The sequence below is a fragment of the Excalfactoria chinensis genome, chromosome 27 (genome assembly GCF_039878825.1).
Source record: "Excalfactoria chinensis isolate bCotChi1 chromosome 27, bCotChi1.hap2, whole genome shotgun sequence".
NCBI lineage: Eukaryota > Metazoa > Chordata > Aves > Galliformes > Phasianidae > Excalfactoria > Excalfactoria chinensis.
The window spans coordinates 637942-658342 of record NC_092851.1 but is presented as its reverse complement, the minus strand read 5'-3'; the positions used below and the strand labels follow the sequence as shown (position 1 = coordinate 658342).

The 20401-nt window shown below is 57.6% G+C and overlaps 3 protein-coding genes and 2 pseudogenes across 3 annotated transcripts in view; 2 read left to right on the top strand and 3 right to left on the bottom strand.

Annotated features, from left to right (window-relative positions):
- LOC140263059 (class I histocompatibility antigen, F10 alpha chain-like) overlaps positions 1-20401 on the top strand; it is a 167696-nt gene that overhangs the window by 8047 nt on the left and 139248 nt on the right. The window lies entirely within an intron of this gene.
- On the top strand, positions 6-4415 carry LOC140263040 (antigen peptide transporter 2-like; annotated as a pseudogene).
- LOC140263065 (class I histocompatibility antigen, F10 alpha chain-like) lies at positions 4786-6901 on the bottom strand. Its single transcript, XM_072357803.1, has 8 exons — positions 6786-6901; positions 6407-6676; positions 5985-6257; positions 5622-5894; positions 5444-5548; positions 5294-5326; positions 5100-5133; positions 4786-4953 (listed from the first exon to the last, which is right to left on the bottom strand). The coding sequence occupies exons 1-7, from the start codon at positions 6841-6843 to the stop codon at positions 5108-5110; spliced, it is 1038 nt and encodes a 345-aa protein (XP_072213904.1). The 5' UTR covers positions 6844-6901; the 3' UTR covers positions 4786-4953; positions 5100-5107.
- Positions 9169-13612, bottom strand: LOC140263050 (zinc finger CCCH domain-containing protein 11A-like). Its single transcript, XM_072357782.1, has 10 exons — positions 13559-13612; positions 13233-13352; positions 12636-12759; positions 12025-12228; positions 11659-11775; positions 11390-11470; positions 10850-10957; positions 10666-10728; positions 10342-10425; positions 9169-10046 (listed from the first exon to the last, which is right to left on the bottom strand). The coding sequence occupies exons 1-10, from the start codon at positions 13610-13612 to the stop codon at positions 9244-9246; spliced, it is 1758 nt and encodes a 585-aa protein (XP_072213883.1). The 3' UTR covers positions 9169-9243.
- Positions 16577-20391, bottom strand: LOC140263038 (antigen peptide transporter 2-like; annotated as a pseudogene).

Here is a 20401-nt window from a genome sequence, read left to right as displayed (position 1 = left end):
GTAACGGCGGAGCGGGGAGGAGATGGGGAGCGGTGGCGGTGAGGGGCTGGAGGGGGCTGGTAGGAGCTGGAGGGAGACTGAAGGGGGCTGGAGTGGATTGGTGGGGGGGCTAGAGGGGGTTGGGGTGGACTAGGAGGGGGCTGGTAGGGGCTGGAGTGGACTAGAGGGGGGCTACAGGGGGCTGGTGAGGGGCTGGGGGGGGGCTGGAGGGGACTGGTAGGGTGCTGAAGTGGACTGGTGGAGGGGCTGGAGGGGGCTGGTAGGAGCTGGAGTGGACTAGAGGGGGGCTGGTGGGAGCTGGTAGAAGCTGGAGTGGACTGGTGGGGGACTGGAGGGGCTGGGGAGGGGCTGGAGTGGACTAGAGGGGGGCTACATGGGGCTGGTGGGGGACTGCTAGGGGCTGGAGTGGACTGGTGGGGAGCTGGAGGGGGACTGAGGGGGGCTGATGGGGGCTGGAGAGGATTGGTGGGGGGGCTGGAAGGGACTGGTAGGGGCTGGAGGGGGCTGGAGTGGAATGGTGGGGAGCTGGACAGGGCTGGTAGGGGCTGGAGGGGGACTGAAGGGGACTGGTGGGGGGCTGGAGGGGCTGGAGTGGATTGGTGGTGGGGCTGGTAGAGGCTGGAGTGGACTGGAGGGTGCTGGAGTGGGCTGGTGAGAGACTGATGGGGGGCTGGTAGGGGCTGGAGTGGACTGGTGGGAAGCTGGAGGGGGCTGTTAGGAGCTGGAGTGGGCTGGGGGGGGTTGCTGGGGGGGGCTGGAGTGGACTGATAGGGGGCTGGGGGGTCTGGTAGGGTCTGGAGTGGACTGGTGTGGGGCTGAAGGAGGCTGGTGGAGTCTGGTGGCTGCTGGTGTTTGCTCCAGGCAGGGCTATAGGGGAGCCAGGCTGGAACTGGGGGCCATTCTCAAAGTTCTGCTGTGTGTTCCAGGCACTGAGAGGAGCTGAGGACCTGCACCAGGAGCACCCCAGGGAGCCCACCCAGTCCAGCTGTGCACCAGAGGCTCTGGGGGTCTCCACCCCGCAGCCATGGCCGTGCCACCCCACATTCTGCGCCTGTCGTGCACGCTGCTCCTGGCCGACCTGGCCCTTATGTTGGTCCTGACCCACTTCTTCCCAGCACTGGCCCAGTTGGGCCGAGTGGGCTCCTGGCTGGAGGCTGGACTGCGCCTCCTGGTGCTGGGGGGGGCCGGGAGGCTGCTGGCCCCAAAAGAACCCCATGGGGCTGCAGTGCTGCTGAGCCTGACCCCAGCCATCTTCCTGACCCTACGGGGCTACGTGGGACTACCTGGAGCTGCCCCGGTGCTGCTGGCCACGGCCACACCATCCTGGCTGGTGCTGACCCACGGGACAGCTGTGGTGGCATTGCTCACCTGGAGCCTCCTGGCCCCCACTGCGGCTGTGGGGGCAAAGGATGCAGAGGCCTGGGTGGCCCTGAGGAGGTTGCTGGCCCTTGCCTTGCCTGAGTGGCCCCTCCTCAGCTGTGCCTTCATCTTCCTCGCCTTGGCTGCACTGAGTGAGACCTCAGTGCCCTACTTCACTGGGAAGGCCCTGGATGTCCTCCGACAGGGGGATGGGCTCACCGCCTTCACTGCTGCTGTCGGCCTCATGTGCCTGGCCTCTGCCAGCAGGTAGGGATCCTGTATCCCTCCACAAAACCCCATCCACCCCTGGTGGTCGTCTGATGGGTTTGGGGGTCTCTGTCCACCCCTGGTGGTCATCTAATGGGTTTGGGGGTCTCTTTCCATTCCTGGTGGTCATCTGAGGGTATCTGGGGTCTCCATCCCCATATGTAGCCAATCCCTATTGGTTGTCTGATGAATGTGGGCATCTCTGTCCCTGGACCCCTCCAACTGCTAGTGTTGGTCTGATGGCTTTTAGGGTCTCCATTCCCAGACCCCTTCCAACCCTAGCAGTTGCCTGCTGGGTTCTGGGGTCTCCATTGACCTTTGGTGGTTGTTTGATGGCTCTGGGGCTATTCATTGACCCTTGGCAATTGTCTGAAGGGTTCTGAGCTCTCCATTGACCCCCCTGATGTATTTTGTGGTCAACCCCCAATTCCTTTCCAGCACTCTTTTTTACCGGTTGTCGCGGTGGGCTCTTCACCTTCATCAGGTACCGGTTTGTTTTGCGCACCCGCGACCAGCTCTTCTCCAACCTGGTTTACCGAGACCTCGCCTTCTTCCAGAGGACCACAGCAGGTACAGATTGGGGACACCTTTGTCCCTTTCCCTATGCCGTACTCCCAGCTCACCCCACTCAACCCCGCAGCTGACTTGTCCTCCCGGCTGACCACCGACGTGACGCTGGCGAGCAACGTGTTGACACTCAACATCAATGTCATGCTGCGGACGCTGGGGCAGGTGTTGGGGCTCTGTGCCTTCATGCTGGGCTTGTCCCCACGCCTGACTTTGCTGGCACTGCTCGAAGTGCCGCTCGCTGTCGCCGCACGGAAAGTCTACGACAGCCGGCACCAGGTGATGGAGGGAATGGGATGGTGGGGATGGGCTGGCAGGGATGGAGACAATGGCAATGGGAAGGGAGCAGTGGGAGTGGGGGTAGTGAGGTGGGGACTGTGGGGTCAGGATGGCAGGGATGGGGTCAGCTGCAATGGGATGGGAACAGCGGGAGTGGGGAGAGCAGGATGGGGATGAGATGGCAGAGAAGAGCAGGGCAGGGATGAAAGTGGGATGGTGAGGACTTGGCCATCCTATGGGTACTGACACCCACTGTCCCCAACCAGATGCTGCAGCGGGCCGTGCTGGATGCAGCAGCCAACACTGGAGCAGCAGTGCAGGAGTCCATCTCTTCCATTGAGACAGTACGGGTCTTCAATGGCGAGGAAGAGGAGGAGCGCCGCTACAGACAGGCACTGGACAAGACCCTACAGCTGCGGGACCAGAGGGACACAGAGAAGGCCATATTCCTTCTCATCCGGAGGGTGAGGCTGGCACGAGGGGACACCCCTGTGTCCGGGTGGGATGGGGGCATCCCTGCTCAGCCCCATCTCTGCAGGCGCTGCAGTTGGCTGTGCAGGCTCTGGTGCTGTACTGTGGGCACCAGCAGCTCCATGATGGGACCCTCACTTCTGGCGGCCTCGTTGCCTTCATCCTCTACCAGACTAATGCTGGCAGCTGCGTGCAGGTGAGGTTGGGCAGTGAGTCCTCTGCCACTGGATCCCCATGATTGGGGTCACATCCCTGTGTACCCACACCGGGTGCTGTTCCATGCAGGCGCTGGCATACTGCTACGGTGACCTTCTGAGCAATGCAGCAGCTGCATGCAAGGTCTTTGATTACCTGGACCGGGAGCGAGCTGTCGGCACTGGTGGCACCTACGTGCCCATCCAGCTGCAGGGCCACATCACCTTCCATCGGGTGTCCTTTGCCTACCCCGCTCGCCCCGAGCACCTCGTCCTGCAAGACGTCACCTTTGAGCTGCGCCCCGGAGAGGTGACAGCGTTGGCAGGGCTGTGAATGGCAGCGGGAAGAGCACCTGCGTGGCACTGCTGGAGAGATTCTATGAGCCCAAGGCTGGGGAGGTGCTGCTGGATGGGGTGCCGCTGCGGGACTATGAGCATCGCTACCTGCACCGCCAGGTGAGGAGGTGGGGTGTGGGGGGAGATGTGGCTGCATTGAGTGGTGCTGGTGCTGAGCCTCTGCCCTGGGGCAGGTGGCACTGGTGGGGCAGGAACCCGTGCTCTTCTCCGGCTCCATTCGGGATAACATTGCCTATGGGATGGAGGACTGTGAGGAGGAGGAGATTGTAGCAGCTGCAAGAGCTGCAGGTGCTTTGGGCTTCATCTCTGCGCTGGAGCAAGGATTCGACACCGGTGAGTGATGAGGAGATGGATGGGGGGGGGGGGACCCAGGTGTCTGACCACACTGACCCCACCCCCATCCTACAGATGTAGGGGAGAGAGGGGGGCAGCTGTCGGCGGGGCAGAAGCAGCGCATCGCCATCGCCCGCGCTTTGGTGCGGCGTCCCACCGTCCTCATCCTCGATGAAGCCACCAGTGCCCTGGATGGGGACGGCGATGTGATGGTGAGCACTGAGCAGCGTGTGGGGGTTGGGGAGGGGGGTCTGGCAATGCAGCATGTGCTGATGGGCAGCGGTGTGTCCTACAGCTACAGCAATGGGTACGGAACGGGGGGGACCGGACGGTGCTGCTCATCAGCCATCAACCCCGGATGCTGGAGAAGGCAGACCGTGTTGTGGTGCTGGAGCACGGCATGGTGGCTGAGATGGGGACACCCACCGAGCTGAGGACCCGCGCTGGACCCTACAGCCGGCTGCTGCAGCACTGAGGAGCACAGGGCAGCTGGAGTGGGATGCGATGGGACATGGGGAGCTGTGGGTGTCTCTGCTACCAGCTACAAGATATGAAGAGAGGGATGCTCTGGGATTTGTATTGAATAAAGTGGAGATGTTTTGTAAAGGAGCGGGTTGGGATGTAGAGTGTGGGCAGCTCAGCATCAGTGTGTGGTTGGTTATGGAAGCTGGGTGTCTGTCCTCAAAATAGGGCTGTGGCAGCACTGTGGGTTATAGGGGGGGAAGCACAGCTCAGCCCAAAGTGGGATGTACTTTCCAACCATGTCTTCATGCCAAAGCGGTGTAGATAGCACAGGGAGTGCAAAGGGGAGGAGGGAGGGTAGCAGTGTGTGATGGAGCCATGAACAAAGAGTGAAGGATGGGAGAAGGAGGGATGAGGAGAGGTCCACTCATCCACCCCAACTGCAAGGACGGCAAAGAACAGAATAAAGACAGGCTGACCACAAAACAGCCCAACGCTTTATTTCACAAGAAGCCATGCAAGCAAAGCATAACAGCATTGGAAGCAGAGGGAGATGTGAGAGGTTGAGGGGATGGGCCTCTGTCCATCACTGATCCCAAGTGCTCGTGTGGCCAGTTGGCCCCTTGCAGGCTGAAGCACAGCACTCAGACGGTTTGGTTGCTCACTATGGGGATGAGAAGAGATGGTGTCTGATAGGGTTGTGTTCACATCCCAACCCTTTGCTCTGGGGATATCCCAGTGCAGCCCAGCCCTGGTGCAGCACGACAAGGAGCACAGGGACCCCTCCCAACCCCCAGCCAAACACCGCACCTGTGCATTTAGCTGCTGGATGCACCATCCTGGCCTGTAAGAGAAGAAACAGCCATGAGCCCCAGCCCTGTGCTCACTGTGGGGCGTGGAGCAGCCCCGAGCACCAGGAAGGGGAACCCTGGGAGAAAGTGGGGACCCCAACGCTGCCCTGGAACCGGGCAGAGGTGGGGGACAGCGCTGCCCTCATCACTCACTGGGTGCCACGTTGTAGCCTTTCTCCTTCTTCCCTGCAGACAGAGAGATGCATCAGCACAGGTTCACATCACAGCCAGGCTGGGGGCTCCCAAGGGAGGTCCTAACCCTCCAACAGCCCCCACTGTCCTCCTACAGCCCTCCACTTTTACCTGCATGGCGGCTGTAGATGGTGAATCCAGTGCCAGACATGATGGCAATGGACGCAACGGTGATGACCCCAACCACAATGGGCACCACGTTGGACTGTGGCCACTCTGGGGGAAGGCAGGTCCGTCAGCAGGGGAAGGGGCAGCCCGCAGCCCCCCAGCCCCACATCCCCTCACTCACCCCACGAGTAGAGGCCGGGCTGGGGCAGGCTGGCGTGCTCCACGCGGCACTGGTACTTGTCCCCGTCCCCCGGCAGCGCCTCGATGGTGACCCAGGTGTGGTAGGTGCCGTCGCTGTTGGGCACGATGCCCCCCGAGTGGGTGTCCTGGCCCAGCACCGCGCCGTCCTTCACCCAGCTGACGGCGATGGGCCGCGGGTAGAAGCCGTGAGCGCGGCAGGACAAGGTCAGGATCCCGTCGGCCTCCTTCCCCCACACTCGCACCTCGGGTTGCTCTGAAGGTGGGCGGCAGGGAGGGCCGGTCTGAGCTCCCCACACTGAGCCCCCACCCCACCTTCAGACTCACATCGCAGCCCCCCCCTCACCTGTCCTCCCCAGCTCTGCCTTCCCGTGCTCCACATATCTCCACAGCCACTTCACACAGGTTTCCTCCAGGTAATGTTTCCATGTCTCAGCAACACCACCTTCCTCCCACATCCTCTTGGTAGGAACTGCCTCTGGAACCGCTGCAGTGAACGTCATCGTGTCTTTGTCGAAGGCAATGAAGTCTCTCCCATCATAGGCAACCTGATGATATCCCCAGGTGGTGCCGTCCTCGAGGATGTCACAGCCATACATCCTCTGCATCGTGTGAGACCCTGAAACACAGCCAGGCAGGGGGTCAGGGGCTCCTCTGGCTCAGGATGTCCCACTGTAGTGGGGATGGGGTCGGGGTTCTCTCGGGTTGCAGCACCCGGGCTCGGTGGGGCAGTGGTGGTGGCCCCGGGACGGTGCCGGCCGTGCTCACCTCCGCTCTGGTTGTATCGTTCGTGCAGCGTATCCAGACTCACAAGGCCATTCCTCTCATTGCTCTGTGCGATCCGGGTGTTCCTGTCCCAGTACTCGGGATCCACAGCTCCAGCTGCCTTCATCCACTCGGTGCGGGGCACGAACCTCCGCGCGGTGCTGTCGTAGTGCACGAAGATTTCGCCGTCCACGTACCCCACATCCACGAACCAGGGCAGCCCGGGGCCGGGATCCGTCATTGCGGTGTGGATGTACCGCAGGGAATGGAGCTCTGCGGGGCCGGAGCGCAGCGGGGCCGTGAGCCACGGGTGGGGGTCCCACGGGCACAGCCCCGGGGTGGGGTTACGGGGACGGAGGGGTCCCGGTCCGGCCGCACTCACCGCCCGTCGCCCAGCACAAGACGCACAGCAGCAGCCCCAGCATCCCGCACAGCCACATCGTTGAGCTCCGGGAACCGACGCACTTTCAGCTTTTGGGTCTTCCCGGACCCTTCCCGCACTCCCATTGGCTCCTCCGCCCCCGTTTCGCCAATGGTGAACGGGAGCGTGCGTGACGTCATCGGGCTCCAGGCAGAATGCGCTCCCGAAGGTGGGAAGTGAAAGCGAAAGGCGACGAGAGCGTTGCAGCGCCCAGCGCAGCACACTGGGGGCATTCCGGGCTCTGTCCTCATCGCGCTGTTGTCATAGTTTTGTTTCGTTGCTGTCAATATTCCACATGATAACACCATGTGCGGTATGGATCACTGGAAGGTTTATGCTCCAGTTCCGTGGAATGGCAGCGTCCCGAGTGCTCAGCTCTCGGAGGAAAATTACATAACCCAGGGGTTGGCAGCAGAGGAGAGTTCCCCGAGCAGGAATCGAACCCGGGCCGCGACAGTGAGAGCTCCGAGTCCTAACCACAAGGCCACTTTGGGATATGTAATTCTACTGCTCCGGGAGCTGAGTAGGGAGGAGGAGAGCAGCAGTGTGTGATGGAGCCATGAGCAAAGAGTGAGGGGTGGGAGGAGGAGGGATGAGGGGAGGGTGGTGGGTAATCAGCAGGGGGACACATCTGCACCCAGAGAAGACAAACTGGGACATGGACCCCTCACCCACCCCATCCCCAAGCAGGGCCCAGAGCACACTGCAAACAGGCTGAGCACAGAGCAGTGCATCACTGTGGGGCTTTATGTCATTGCAAGAGGTGCAGGCAGAGTGCTGCTGTCAGCATAGGAAGCAGAAGGATATGAGAGAGGATGGGGCTGTGTCCATCACTGACCCCAAACGCTCGTGTGGCCAGTTGGCCCTTCACAGGCTGAAGCACAGCACTCAGATGGTGGGGTTGCTGCCTGTATCTCCTGCGTTCCCTCCATCAGCATTCAATCAATGTTGTGTGTTGGGACTGAGAATAGGGAAGCTAAAGGTGGAGCTGGGGACCAAGGAGACCACATTCCAACTCACAGGGATGGAATTGGGATAACCAGGATGGGGAGCAGGCAGCCATCAGCATGGAGTCACAGATGGGATGGGATGAGGGATAGGAGTGACACATGGGGGCAGAGAGCAGCAGGCAGAGAGGAATGGAAGAGAGCAGCTGGTCCTCAGCACCCTGAGCAGCCAAACCAGGCCAAGGTCCTCTCACCCACCCCATCCCCAAGCACAGCACAGAGCAGAATACAGGTGGGCTGAGCACAGAACAGCCCAACACTTTATTTCACAAGAAGCCATGCAGGGAACACATAACAGCATAGGAAGCAGAGGAATATGTGAGAGGTGGAGAGGTCGGAGCAGTGTCCATCACTGATCCCAAGTGCTAGTGTGGGCAGCTGGCCCCTTGCAGGCTGTAGCACAGCACATAGATGGTGGGGTTGCTCCCTGTGTGGAAGAGAAGAGATGGTGTCCAATATTATTTACAAACAGCTCAATGACTGATAACTCCTCCGATGACAACGACTGCCTGAGGGCCCCTTAATGGCATCACACGTCACAGCAGGTGGAGGTGAGTAACGCAGCTGCGGCACGCAGCTCCCGCTTCTCACACTGCTGCTGTATCACAGCTGATAACTGCAAGGCAGGGCTGCACCCCCCCATCCCCCATCCTTGGTGCCACATTTGGTCCAAAATACCAGAAGAATTCTGCTCCCTCCCACCCCCACGTTGTCATTAAGTTGATTGAAATGATTCAAGTCAAAAATAAAAGCAGACACAAATTAAACTCAAGAGCTGGCAGAACTCCTGGATCCTTTAGAAAAGCATCACACTGGGGTATACAACCACAAAGAAAAGGTTTTAATTGTGTTATTTTCTATACTATAAGACTACGCAGTTCAACTGTCAATCATCTCATCAAGTTCAAGAAGGAGCTCATCCACATCCTTCCCTGGGTCCAAGCCAATTTCTGCTTCCAGGTTCCCTCCTGAGATTTCCCCCATGAACTTTTCCAAGTCATCTTCTACAGATAAGGGGGTCTTCCCAGCCCCAGTGGAGCTCAGCTGCTGCGCTTTGGCCACCGATTGGGAAGAAGCTGAAGCTGAACTCGAGTCCTCCGACTGCTCCACAGAGTCTGCTTGGCTTCCCAGCTGCAGTTCCAGGCTTGGGAGAACAAGGAGGAGAACAATCAGCACACAACATCTCTTAACTGGAGGTACTTATTATTCCTGTGTTGGATTTGGGCATTCTTGAGCCCAACCCCCTGATCCTTCCCACACAGCAAAGAGTTTCTGGCTGACGGCAAGACAAAGTGCTGAAGCAAAAGAAGTTGTGCTCCTCACCTGCTGGGGGGTTTCTCTGTGCCAGGCTTGGTGAGCAGGCTGACCTCCGGCAGGGCTGGAGCAGCAGCCTGGCAAGAAGGAAGACAAAGTCAAGGATTCCTCAGGAGATCCTTCCTCTGCAGCGCTTCTCCTTCAGCACTGCTGAGCCTGAACCCAACACGGGGGGCCAAGGGGCTCCTGAAGGACGTCAACAACCACGGGAAGGCTGCAGAGCACCTCAGCTCTTTGCAACAACGCAGCAGGAATGGACCAATCCCTTCACGCCACACAGGAATCCCAGGGCTGCAGAGCATTGTGCACACACTGCCATTCAGCCAGCATCCTGCACACAGCCACTGCTTTGCAAGGAAACCTGCACAACCTTTCAGTTCTCCACCCTTTCTGCAGCACTTGCATCTCAGGCTGAGCCTGACCAGGACAGCACTGACGCTTCCTCCCCTCCTTACCAAAGCTGCTTTTTTAGCTGGAGGCTCCTCATCTTCAGTGCTACTCAGGGCTTTCTCCTGCTTGATTTCTTCCAAGCTTTTCATACGCACTTCTTCCAATGCCTTGATTGGACGCGCTGGCTCTTCCAGTTTCACTTGGCCAGGCACAGATGGACGGACAATTCTCCGCTTCTTGCGCTCACCCTCAGCTCTCTTCTCAGGCAGCAGCTCTTCTCCTTTTGGCTTCTCTTCTTCCAGCCCTTTGTGTTTCCTTTCAGCCAGGGCTTCCGACAAGCTTTGCATGGGAACTGCAGGGGAAGGCCTCAGCCCGGAGCTGGGATCCTCCACCTTACAGCACCCTTCTGCCTGGGGGGCAGCTGGGCTTTCTCCTCGCTGATGAGCTCTCTCAAGACGGATCTCTTCCAGAGTTTTCACGTGGATCTCCCCTGCTGGCTTGGCACCCTTCTCTGTCAGCAGCAAGAAAGGAGAAGCGCAAGGATGTCATACCTGCTTATGATCTGTCTGAGCACTAGTACGGCCCTGTCTCTCCTTCAGAGACTTCACGCCTTCAACCACAGAGCAGAACAAAGCAGGGATGCTGCAGCAATGCCAGCTCTGTGCTCCCGTTTCCAAACGGGGCAGGAAAAAGAAGTTCAGATCCCAGGGATGAAGAGCTCAGCAAGCACGCAAAGAGAACGCTGCCAGGAAAGAAGAAGCAGAAAGCCTAGAGAATCTGTGCAGCAAACACAGACGACCATTTACCTCTCCTTGCTGCTCTGCCAACCTTGATCCTCTTCCCCAGCCTTTCTGCAAGGCTGCGCTTCAGCGGAAGGCCGCTGACATCAGCTACAGAGAGAAAACAACAACATTCCTCAGCTCATTTCTTGGGAGAAAGGTTTCTACAACAGTCAACCACAAACTTGGTTTCTTCCAAGGGGATGTTCTCAGATTCACCTTTCAGCTGCTACACTTGTGTGCCACTTGCAGTCATCACAGACCCACCACACACTTTCCTCCCTCCTCCTTCAGCACTGCCCTCCCATTGACGTGCAGGCAGCCAAACAACAGCTCACAAGCAGCCCTTACCTACAGAGGATTTCCGTTTTCCAGGTTTCTCAGAAAGATTCAATTGAACCACGAGCTCCTGCCCTGAAACAGAGGAAAACAAAGGGCTTCTTTGACAGAAACCAACATGTCCCAAGTACCTTGACTGTTATTGATCCCTTCCACTTAGGAGCCACCAAATGCAAACAAAGGTACTCAGCATTACCCGGCTTTGCAGACAGCGTCACAGTTCTGACCACTGTCCGCACCTTCTCCTCTGGCACAGGAACAGTCCGAGATTGGAGCGGATGAGCAGGAACTCCTGAAGGCCCTTCTGATCCAAGGGAACAAACAGACAGTGTTTACAACCAGGAAAAGAAAAGCCACTGCCAACAACAAAAACCAACCTGACAGAACCGTCACAAAGACCAAAGCGCATTTGTTACTCATCGCTGTCCAATACGCAACAACCACTGCACGTCCATAAGAGAGGTGACTCATTGGCCTCCAATTTGCTCTTGCAGTTCACATCTAGAAGAGCAGCTGTCTGGATCTCAAACACCACGTTGCATGCTGAAGTAGCTCGATACCCCCAGCTAAAAATCCAAGTCTATCTCTCATGTAGCTCCCAGCCACCAGCAACTGCTGCTCCAAAAGCAGCAGTGCAAGATCAAGGTTCCCTTCTGTGAACGGCTCTATTCCCCAACACAGTGCCAGCTATCTGGCTCTGATCAGAAGGATCACAAAGTAGGGCAAATGAACTCACCGCTTGGTTGTTTTCTTTTGTCCTTTTGTTTCTTCCCTTTGATTCCTTCAGGTGTTTTGATTCCAGCCTTCAAAGTGTCATCTGGGAACAAAGAGCAGTGAATGAGACTGAGGGACAGAGGCACACGCTGAGGACCACAGCTCTGCAAACTGCCTCCTGCTCAGAAGCAGCCATAAGAAAACCTGTCAGCAACCCTACGTTCTGTTGTGTTTGTGCAATGAATTGCTTTGGAGTGAACTGGCAAGTTCTTCTGATTCATCCTGGAATACCTTGTTTGGTATCAGCATTCGATTTCCCAGTGGAAATGATCTGCAATCCATCCTGCTTTTCTTCAGCTGGTTGCTGGACAGCTGGTTTTGTTTCTTCTCCCTTCTCAGCAAGCTGGTCTGGAGAGGGAAAGAAACAATCAGCCTCTTCAGTTACGCAGTAGGAATTCAATCAGATTTCCCACCTTTATGCAGCTCATACAATGACACTTCAGCCCACAGTTCATATTCTTAAGTCCAAACGTAAGTGATTCCAGATGGGTTCCTTATTTCAACAGCCGTACTTACCTGCTAAACCCACAGAAGCAGTCTAAGATTCCAACCATAAGATCAAAAGCCACATTTAAGATCCAAAGCAGCAGCAACCACACTCACCATCAGCATCACCATCTGCAGCATTGATTCCAGCTGCAGGATGTGTAGGGCTTGGGACATCCTTGGAGTTGTCCCTTTCCATCACTGCCCTCAACTGTGGAGAGGGATTGGACTGCACGGAAAGCTTGCTCTGCTGCAGTGTTGGCTGAGCTGCCTTCAGATCGTCGCCTGCAGACTCTGCTGGACTTGGCAGCGCAGCTACAGGAAGGAAAGGATCATCAGGAATGGAAAACTTGCATCCTAACCTTACAAGCACTGCACAAAGATGGCAGGCAAGGCTGAAAACCCGCACAGATCAATGCTGAGTCTCCTGTTGCCCATCCAACCGGCTACTCTGGGAACAAAGAAATCCCCCCCTACACAACATTCATCTCCCTGTCACCCAGTCAAAGCTTCATTGCAGGCAAACAACCTGCAAGGCAAAGGCCACAGGAGCAGAGAGAAGCCGAGCAGGCAAGACAAAACTGAACTCTCAGAAGCACCCAAAGTTCAGCTGGGCACCCATCTATCAGCTCACCATGAACGTTCCCTGGCACTCTTGACCACACTACACCCACCTGTGAGCAATAGAGTTCATCTTTCGTCCCTAACCAAGACCAACTCACTTTGGCTGGGTGGTAAGAAAAGCCCATTGAGGTGCCGTCCCTTGGTGTGATGAAAGGCACAGTTGGATTTCTGGCAGCCTCCTGGCTGGTTCTCCCAGTAGCAGGGAATCTCACTGCGTTTTTTCTGAGGACGGAAAGGAAGAAAAGCTGCTGGTCATGCGGACCTCAGATTTGCAAAGGGAGACTGAGCTGCAGATGATGCCAGTGAGCAGACTGCCACAAAGCAGCACTCCAACACCACTCTGAAGCGTGCGCAGGCTGGGAGCACCGCGCTCACTCAGCTTTCCTAGCATGCTGTGGGTGAGGACACCAGTTGAGAAGGGCTTCAACTAACACACCTTGCAGAATGCCTGTCTGATGCATGTGCTTCTTTAGCAGCTGTGGAGACAACACTGTTGGGATCTACTACAGGAATGTCCTGCTCTGATTTACCAATGCCATTCAGCTCTCTTCCCTCTGCTTACTCCCAGCCCCCTCTTCACAATTTCAACCATCCTCCTTTCAAAGCAAATGAAGCTAATCTGCACAAGCCCATTCAGCCCAGCTAAAGCAATGAGAAGTGGGTTTGGTGATGAACTCTGAGCAGCCAACACTCACCTGGATCTTCATGTGCCTGAACCTGCAGACCTTCCTGAAGCAGCGGCCCTCCTTCCACAGCGTGCAGATGGTTTCATTGCCCAAAGCAGCTTCACAGTGCCGGAAGCGACAGTTGTCTCCCTGGAACCCAATGGAAACACAGAGAGGAAAATGCAATAGTACAACCTGAGAACTGGCCGTGCTTTGAGCTCATTTGTAGCCAGTTGCCCTATTGCGCAATGCAATGAGTTACTCAGTTTGCCCAAGATCAGTAATGCTTCTACCTATTGCACCCCGTCCTCTGAACTGAAGAAATGAAAGAAATGAATGAAACAACCCAAGCAGACCTTGTTACAAGTGGAATAGAAGTAGAAATAGCAATCCTCTCCTTTCTTCGACATTCTGGATGAGCTCCCAGAAGCAGTTCTGCTCTCGGGGATCTCTGTGCAGCTCTTCCTCTGCTCTCTCAAAGAGCTGGCTCGTGCTTCCTTGCACTGAGCGTCTTCTACTGCCTTGATCAGCGAAATCTTCTGTTGAAAAGGAACCCTGAGCAAAACAGCAACAAGCAGAAAAGAATGAGGAATGCCCACCAATCTTCCCAGCTTTCTCCTGTTCGTTCCATCAGTCTCTCAGGAGCAGTTGTTTCCAAACATTGCCCTCCTCAACGCTGCTCAAACTAGAGGAACATCAGCCTGACTCAGCACGGAGCCCCTGGGGGTGCACGGCTGCAAGGCCTCCAATGGAGCCCCTCCAACTGGATGGCAAAGTTTCCTTCCCTCCTCCAATCCCGATAGAAATGCTGCCTTGTTACCTTTAGTACCTTCCCATCAGATTCCTCTCTGGCACATTCCTATGCTCCTAACAACCTCAGTGCTGCCCAGCACAGACGCCGGGCACCAACACGGCTCTGGACTCTGCACCGTGGAACACCCACCCAGCTCAGCACTTCTGTTCTGCTCACAATGGGAAGGGTTCTGGAATCGGGAGCATCGAGTGCACTAGAAATACCTCACGTCCCTCCGTTCCTTACGAGCCCTTCCCTTTGGAAACAAGAGAACCCCAGACACATCTGTTAGCACAGCAGCCCAAATGCTAACCAGAAACCAAGCACGGAGCCCTGAGAGCTACAGCCCTTGGCACCTAGCAGTGCCAGGAAGGGTTCGAAAGGCAGCGCCCCATTGTGCTGAGGACTAAGAGCCGGTTCAGACAACAGAAGCATTTGTCCACATTTCTGACATGAAGGCTGTCGCCTCCCTATCCGGCCACAAGTCAAGGCTGCCGAGTGCAATACCGTGCCTCCGCACACAGGGAACAGATGGGACTCACACACAGTGTGTAACGCCGAAAGGACCAGTTTAATGCTGTGGCACAAACCCCATATACTGGTACATGTGACCTCCCTGACTCCAGCCCTGGTGCACGCAGGCACCACCTACCCAATACCCAGCAGCGTGGAGCACGCCAGCCGGCCCCAGCCCGGCCTCTACTCATGGGGTGAGTGAGGGGATGTTGGACTGGGGGGCTCCGGGCTGCCCCTTCCCCTGCTGACGGCCTTGCCTTCCCCAACAGTGGTCATAGGCCAGCTTGGTGCCCATCGTGGTGGGGGTGGTCGTTGCCATTGTGGCCATTGCCATCATGGCTGGTGTTGGATGCATCTTCTACAGATGCCACGCAGGTAAAATTTGAGGGCTGTAGGAGGACAGTGGGGGCTGTAGGGGGGATCTGGGATTCCCTCAGGAGTCCCCAGCCTGGCTGTGATGTGAACCTGTGCTGATGCATCTCTCTGTCTGCAGGGAAGAAGGAGAAAGGCTACAACGTTGTGCCCAGTGAGTGATGAGGGCAGCGCTGTCCCCCACCTCTGCCTGGTGTCCGGGCAGCGTTGGGGTCCCCACTTTCTCCCAGTGTTCCCCTTCCTGTTGCTTGGGGCTGCTCCATGCCCCACAGTGAGCACAGGGATGGGGCTCATGGCTGTGAGAGTCCTCCCTTGTTTTCTGGCTCCAAGCTTGCTTCCTGAGGTGTTTCTTGTGATCAGACTCTCACTGATTCATGGAGGTGGCAAGTCATGGGTGCTACTGTGGGACAATCCACATCGCTTTGTGGATCACTCCAAGAAGAGCTGACTCAACTGATTTGGATTCCAGCTGTCACTCCAAAGAGAGCTGACTTGTCCACTTTGGACATATTTATAAGTTGATGCTACCATTGGAGACTGTTGTCGTGGTCACCGTCATCATCAGTGGAACAACAACGCCTGACGACCCACCACTACTGAAGATCAATGACTGAACTACAAACCTCAATGTATCCATGGTGCTGACTATCTCCCTCTTGCTTCCTACAGAGACTCCTTGCTTCTACTTCCTATTTATACTATTGCCTGTCTTTCCTTCCCCATCACCCTACACCATAATAGCGTCCATCCTCCCCTTCCCCATCTCCCTGATAAGGTCTTGTAATAAACTGGTCGGACCAACATATGAACTGCTGTTTCTTAATCTCATGCCATGTATACATATATCAAAGAACCTTGCCTCCCTCCTATAAAATGGAGTGAGACAGATAAGACTGAAGATAAGCTCTTCTTATCTTACAGGCCAGGAAGGTGGAACCAGCAACTCCAGTAAGGCTGCAGTGTGGGGATGGGGGTTGGAAAGGTCCCTGTGCTCCTTGTGCTCCTTGCAGTGCTGCACCAGGGCTGGGCTGGGCCTCTGCAGGGAGCAGAGGGTTGGGATGTGAACACGACCCTATAGGACACCATCTCTCCCCCTCCACACAGGGAGCAACCAAACCAACTGAGTGCTGTTCTACAGCCTGCAAGGAGCCAACTGGCCACACGAGCCTTTGGGATCAGTGATGGACACTGCCCCATCCTTGTAATGTCTCTCATATCCTTCTGCTTCCCATGCTGACAGCAGCACTCTGCCTGCACCTCTTGCAATGAAATAAAGCCCCACATTGATGCACTGCTCTGTGCTCCGCCTGTTTGCAGTGTCCTCTGGGCCCTGCTTGGGGACGGGGTACTTGAGGGGTCTGCGTTTTGGTTTGGCTCCTCTGGGTGCAGATGTGTCCCCCTGCTGATTACCCACCACCCTCCCCTCATCCCTCCTCCGCCCATCCCTCACTCTTTGCTCATGGCTCCATCACACACTGCTGCTCTCCCTCCTCCCCTTTGCACTCCCTGTGCTATCTGCACCGCTTTGGCATGAAGACATGGCTGGAAAGTTCATCCAGCTTTGGGCTGATCTGTGCTACCCCCCCATAACCCACAGTGCTGCCACAGCCCTATTTTGAGGACAGAGACCCAGCTTCCATAACCAACCACACACTGAGGATGAGCTGCCCACACTCTACATCCCAACCCGCTCCTTTACAAAACATCTCCACTTTATTCCATACAAATCCCAGAGCATCCCTCTCTTCATATCTTGTAGCTGGTAGCAGAGACACCCACAGCTCCCCATGTCCCATCACATCCCACTCCAGCTGCCCTGTGCTCCTCAGTGCTGCAGCAGCCGGCTGTAGGGTCCAGCGCGGGTCCTCAGCTCGGTGGGTGTCCCCATCTCAGCCACCGTGCCGTGCTCCAGCACCACAACACGGTCTGCCTTCTCCAGCATCCGGGGTTGATGGCTGATGAGCAGCACCGTCCGGTCCCCCCCGTTCCGTACCCATTGCTGTAGCTGTAGGACACACCGCTGCCCATCAGCACATGCTGCATTGCCAGACCCCCCTCCCCAACCCCCACACGCTGCTCAGTGCTCACCATCACATCGCCGTCCCCATCCAGGGCACTGGTGGCTTCATCGAGGATGAGGACGGTGGGACGCCGCACCAAAGCGCGGGCGATGGCGATGCGCTGCTTCTGCCCCGCCGACAGCTGCCCCCCTCTCTCCCCTACATCTGTAGGATGGGGGTGGGGTCAGTGTGGTCAGACACCTGGGTCCCCCCCCCCCCCATCCATCTCCTCATCACTCACCGGTGTCGAATCCTTGCTCCAGCGCAGAGATGAAGCCCAAAGCACCTGCAGCTCTTGCAGCTGTTATGATCTGCTCCTCCTCACAGTCCTCCATCCCATAGGCAATGTTATCCCGAATGGAGCCGGAGAAGAGCACGGGTTCCTGCCCCACCAGTGCCACCTGCCCCAGGGCAGAGGCTCAGCACCAGCACCACTCAATGCAGCCACATCTCCCCCCACACCCCACCCCCTCACCTGGCGGTGCAGGTAGCGATGCTCATAGTCCCGCAGCGGCACCCCATCCAGCAGCACCTCCCCAGCCTAGGGCTCATAGAATCTCTCCAGCAGTGCCACGCAGGTGCTCTTCCCGCTGCCATTCAGCCCTGCCAACGCTGTCACCTCTCCAGGGTGCAGCTCAAAGGTGACGTCTTGCAGGACGAGGTGCTCGGGGCGAGCGGGGTAGGCAAAGGACACCCGATGGAAGGTGATGTGGCCCTGCAGCTGGATGGGCACGTAGGTGCCACCAGTGCCCACAGCTCGCTCCCGGTCCAGGTAATCAAAGACCTTGCATGCAGCTGCTGCATTGCTCAGAAGGTCACCGTAGCAGTATGCCAGCGCCTGCATGGAACAGCACCCGGTGTGGTACACAGGGATGTGACCCCAATCATGGGGATCCAGTGGCAGAGGACTCACTGCCTGACCTCACCTGCACGCAGCTGCCAGCATTAGTCTGGTAGAGGACGAAGGCAACGAGGCCACCAGCAGTGAGGGTCCCATCATGGAGCTGCTGGTGCCCACAGTACAGCACCAGAGCCTGCACAGCCAACTGCAGCGCCTGCAGAGATGGGGCTGAGCAGGGATGTCCCCATCCCACCCGGACACAGGGGTGTCCCATTGTGCCAGCCTCACCCTCCGGATGAGAAGGAATATGGCCTTCTCTGTGTCCCTCTGGTCCCGCAGCTGTAGGGTCCTGTCCAGTGCCTGTCTGTAGCGGCGCTCCTCCTCTTCCTCGCCATTGAAGACCCGTACCGTCTCAATGGAAGAGATGGACTCCTGCACTGCTGCTCCAGTGTTGGCTGCTGCATCCAGCACGGCCCGCTGCAGCATCTGGTTGGGGACAGTGGGTGTCAGCACCCATAGGATGGCCAAGTCCTCACCATCCCACTTTCATTCCTGCCCTGCTTTTCTCTGCCATCTCATCCCCATCCTGCTCTCCCCACTCCCGCTGTTCCCATCCCATTGCAGCTGACCCCATCCCTGCCATCCTGACCCCACATTCCCCACCTCACTATCCCCACTCCCACTGCTCCCTTCCCATTGCCATTGTCTCCATCCCTGCCAGCCCATCCCCACCATCCCATTCCCTCCATCACCTGGTGGCGGCTGTCGTAGACTTTCCGTGCGGCGACAGCGAGCGGCACTTCGAGCAGTGCCAGCAAAGTCAGGCGTGGAGACAAGCCCAGCATGAAGGCACAGAGCCCCAAGACTTGCCCCAACTTCCGCAGCATGACATTGATGTTGGGTGTCAACACGTTGCTCGCCAGCGTCACGTCGGTGGTCAGCCGGGAGGACAAGTCAGCTGCGGGGTTGAGTGGGATGAGCTGGGAGTACGGCATAGGGAAAGGGACAAAGGTGTCCCCAATCTGTACCTGCTGTGGTCTTCTGGAAGAAGGCGAGGTCTCGGTAAACCAGGCTGGAGAAGAGCTGGTCGCGGGTGCGCAAAATGAAGCGGTACCTGAAGAAGGTGAAGAGCCCACCGCGACAACCGGCAAACAGAGTGCTGGAAAGGAATTGGGGGTTGACCACAAAATACATCGGGGGGGGGGGTCAATGGAGAGTCCAGAACCCTTCAGACAATTGCCAAGGGTCAATGAAGAGCCCGAAAGCCATCAAGCAACCACCAAAGGTCAATGGAGACCCCAGAACCCAGCAGGCAACTGCTAGGGTTGGAAGGGGTCTGGGAATGGAGACCCTAAAAGCCTTCAGACCAACACTAGCAGTTGGAGGGGTCCAGAGACAGAGATGCCCAAATTCATCAGACAACCAATAGGGATTGGCTACATATGGGGATGGAGACTCCAGATGCCCTCAGATGACCACCGGGAATGGAAAGAGACCCCCAAACCCATCAGACGACCACCAGAGGTGGATGGGATTTTGTGGAGAGATACAGGATCCCTACCTGCTGGCAGAGGCCAGGCACATGAGGCCGACAGCAGCAGTGAAGGCGGTGAGCCCATCCCCCTGTCGGAGGACATCCAGGGCCTTCCCAGTGAAGTAGGGCACTGAGGTCTCACTCAGTGCAGCCAAGGCGAGGAAGATGAAGGCACAGCTGAGGAGGGGCCACTCAGGCAAGGCGAGGGCCAGCAACCTCCTCAGGGCCACCCAGGCCTCTGCATCCTTTGCCCCCACAGCCGCAGTGGGGGCCAGGAGGCTCCAGGTGAGCAATGCCACCACAGCTGTCCCGTGGGTCAGCACCAGCCAGGATGGTGTGGCCGTGGCCAGCAGCACCGGGGCAGCTCCAGGTAGTCCCACGTAGCCCCGTAGGGTCAGGAAGATGGCTGGGGTCAGGCTCAGCAGCACTGCAGCCCCATGGGGTCCTTTTGGGGCCAGCAGCCTCCCGGCCCCCCCCAGCACCAGGAGGCGCAGTCCAGCCTCCAGCCAGGAGCCCACTTGGCCCAACTGGGCCAGTGCTGGGAAGAAGTGGGTCAGGACCAACATAAGGGCCAGGTCGGCCAGGAGCAGCGTGCACGACAGGCGCAGAATGTGGGGTGGCACGGCCATGGCTGCGGGGTGGAGACCCCCAGAGCCTCTGGTGCACAGCTGGACTGGGTGGGCTCCCTGGGGTGCTCCTGGTGTAGGTCCTCAGCTCCTCTCAGTGCCTGGAACACACAGCAGAGCTTTGAGAATGGCCCCCAGTTCCAGCCTGGCTCCCCTATAGCCCTGCCTGGAGCAAACACCAGCAGCCACCAGACTCCACCAGCCTCCTTCAGCCCCACACCAGTCCACTCCAGACCCTACCAGCCCCCCCAGCCCCCTATCAGTCCACTCCAGCCCCCCCCAGCACCCCCTCCAGCCCACTCCAGCCCCTACCAGCCCCCTCCTGCTTCCCACCAGCCCCCCTCAGTCCCCCTCCAGCCCCCTACTAGTCCACTCCAGCTCCTACCAGCCCCCTCCAGCCCCTCACCGCCGCCGCTCCCCATCTCCTCCCCGCTCCGCCGTTACTTTCGCTTTCCAT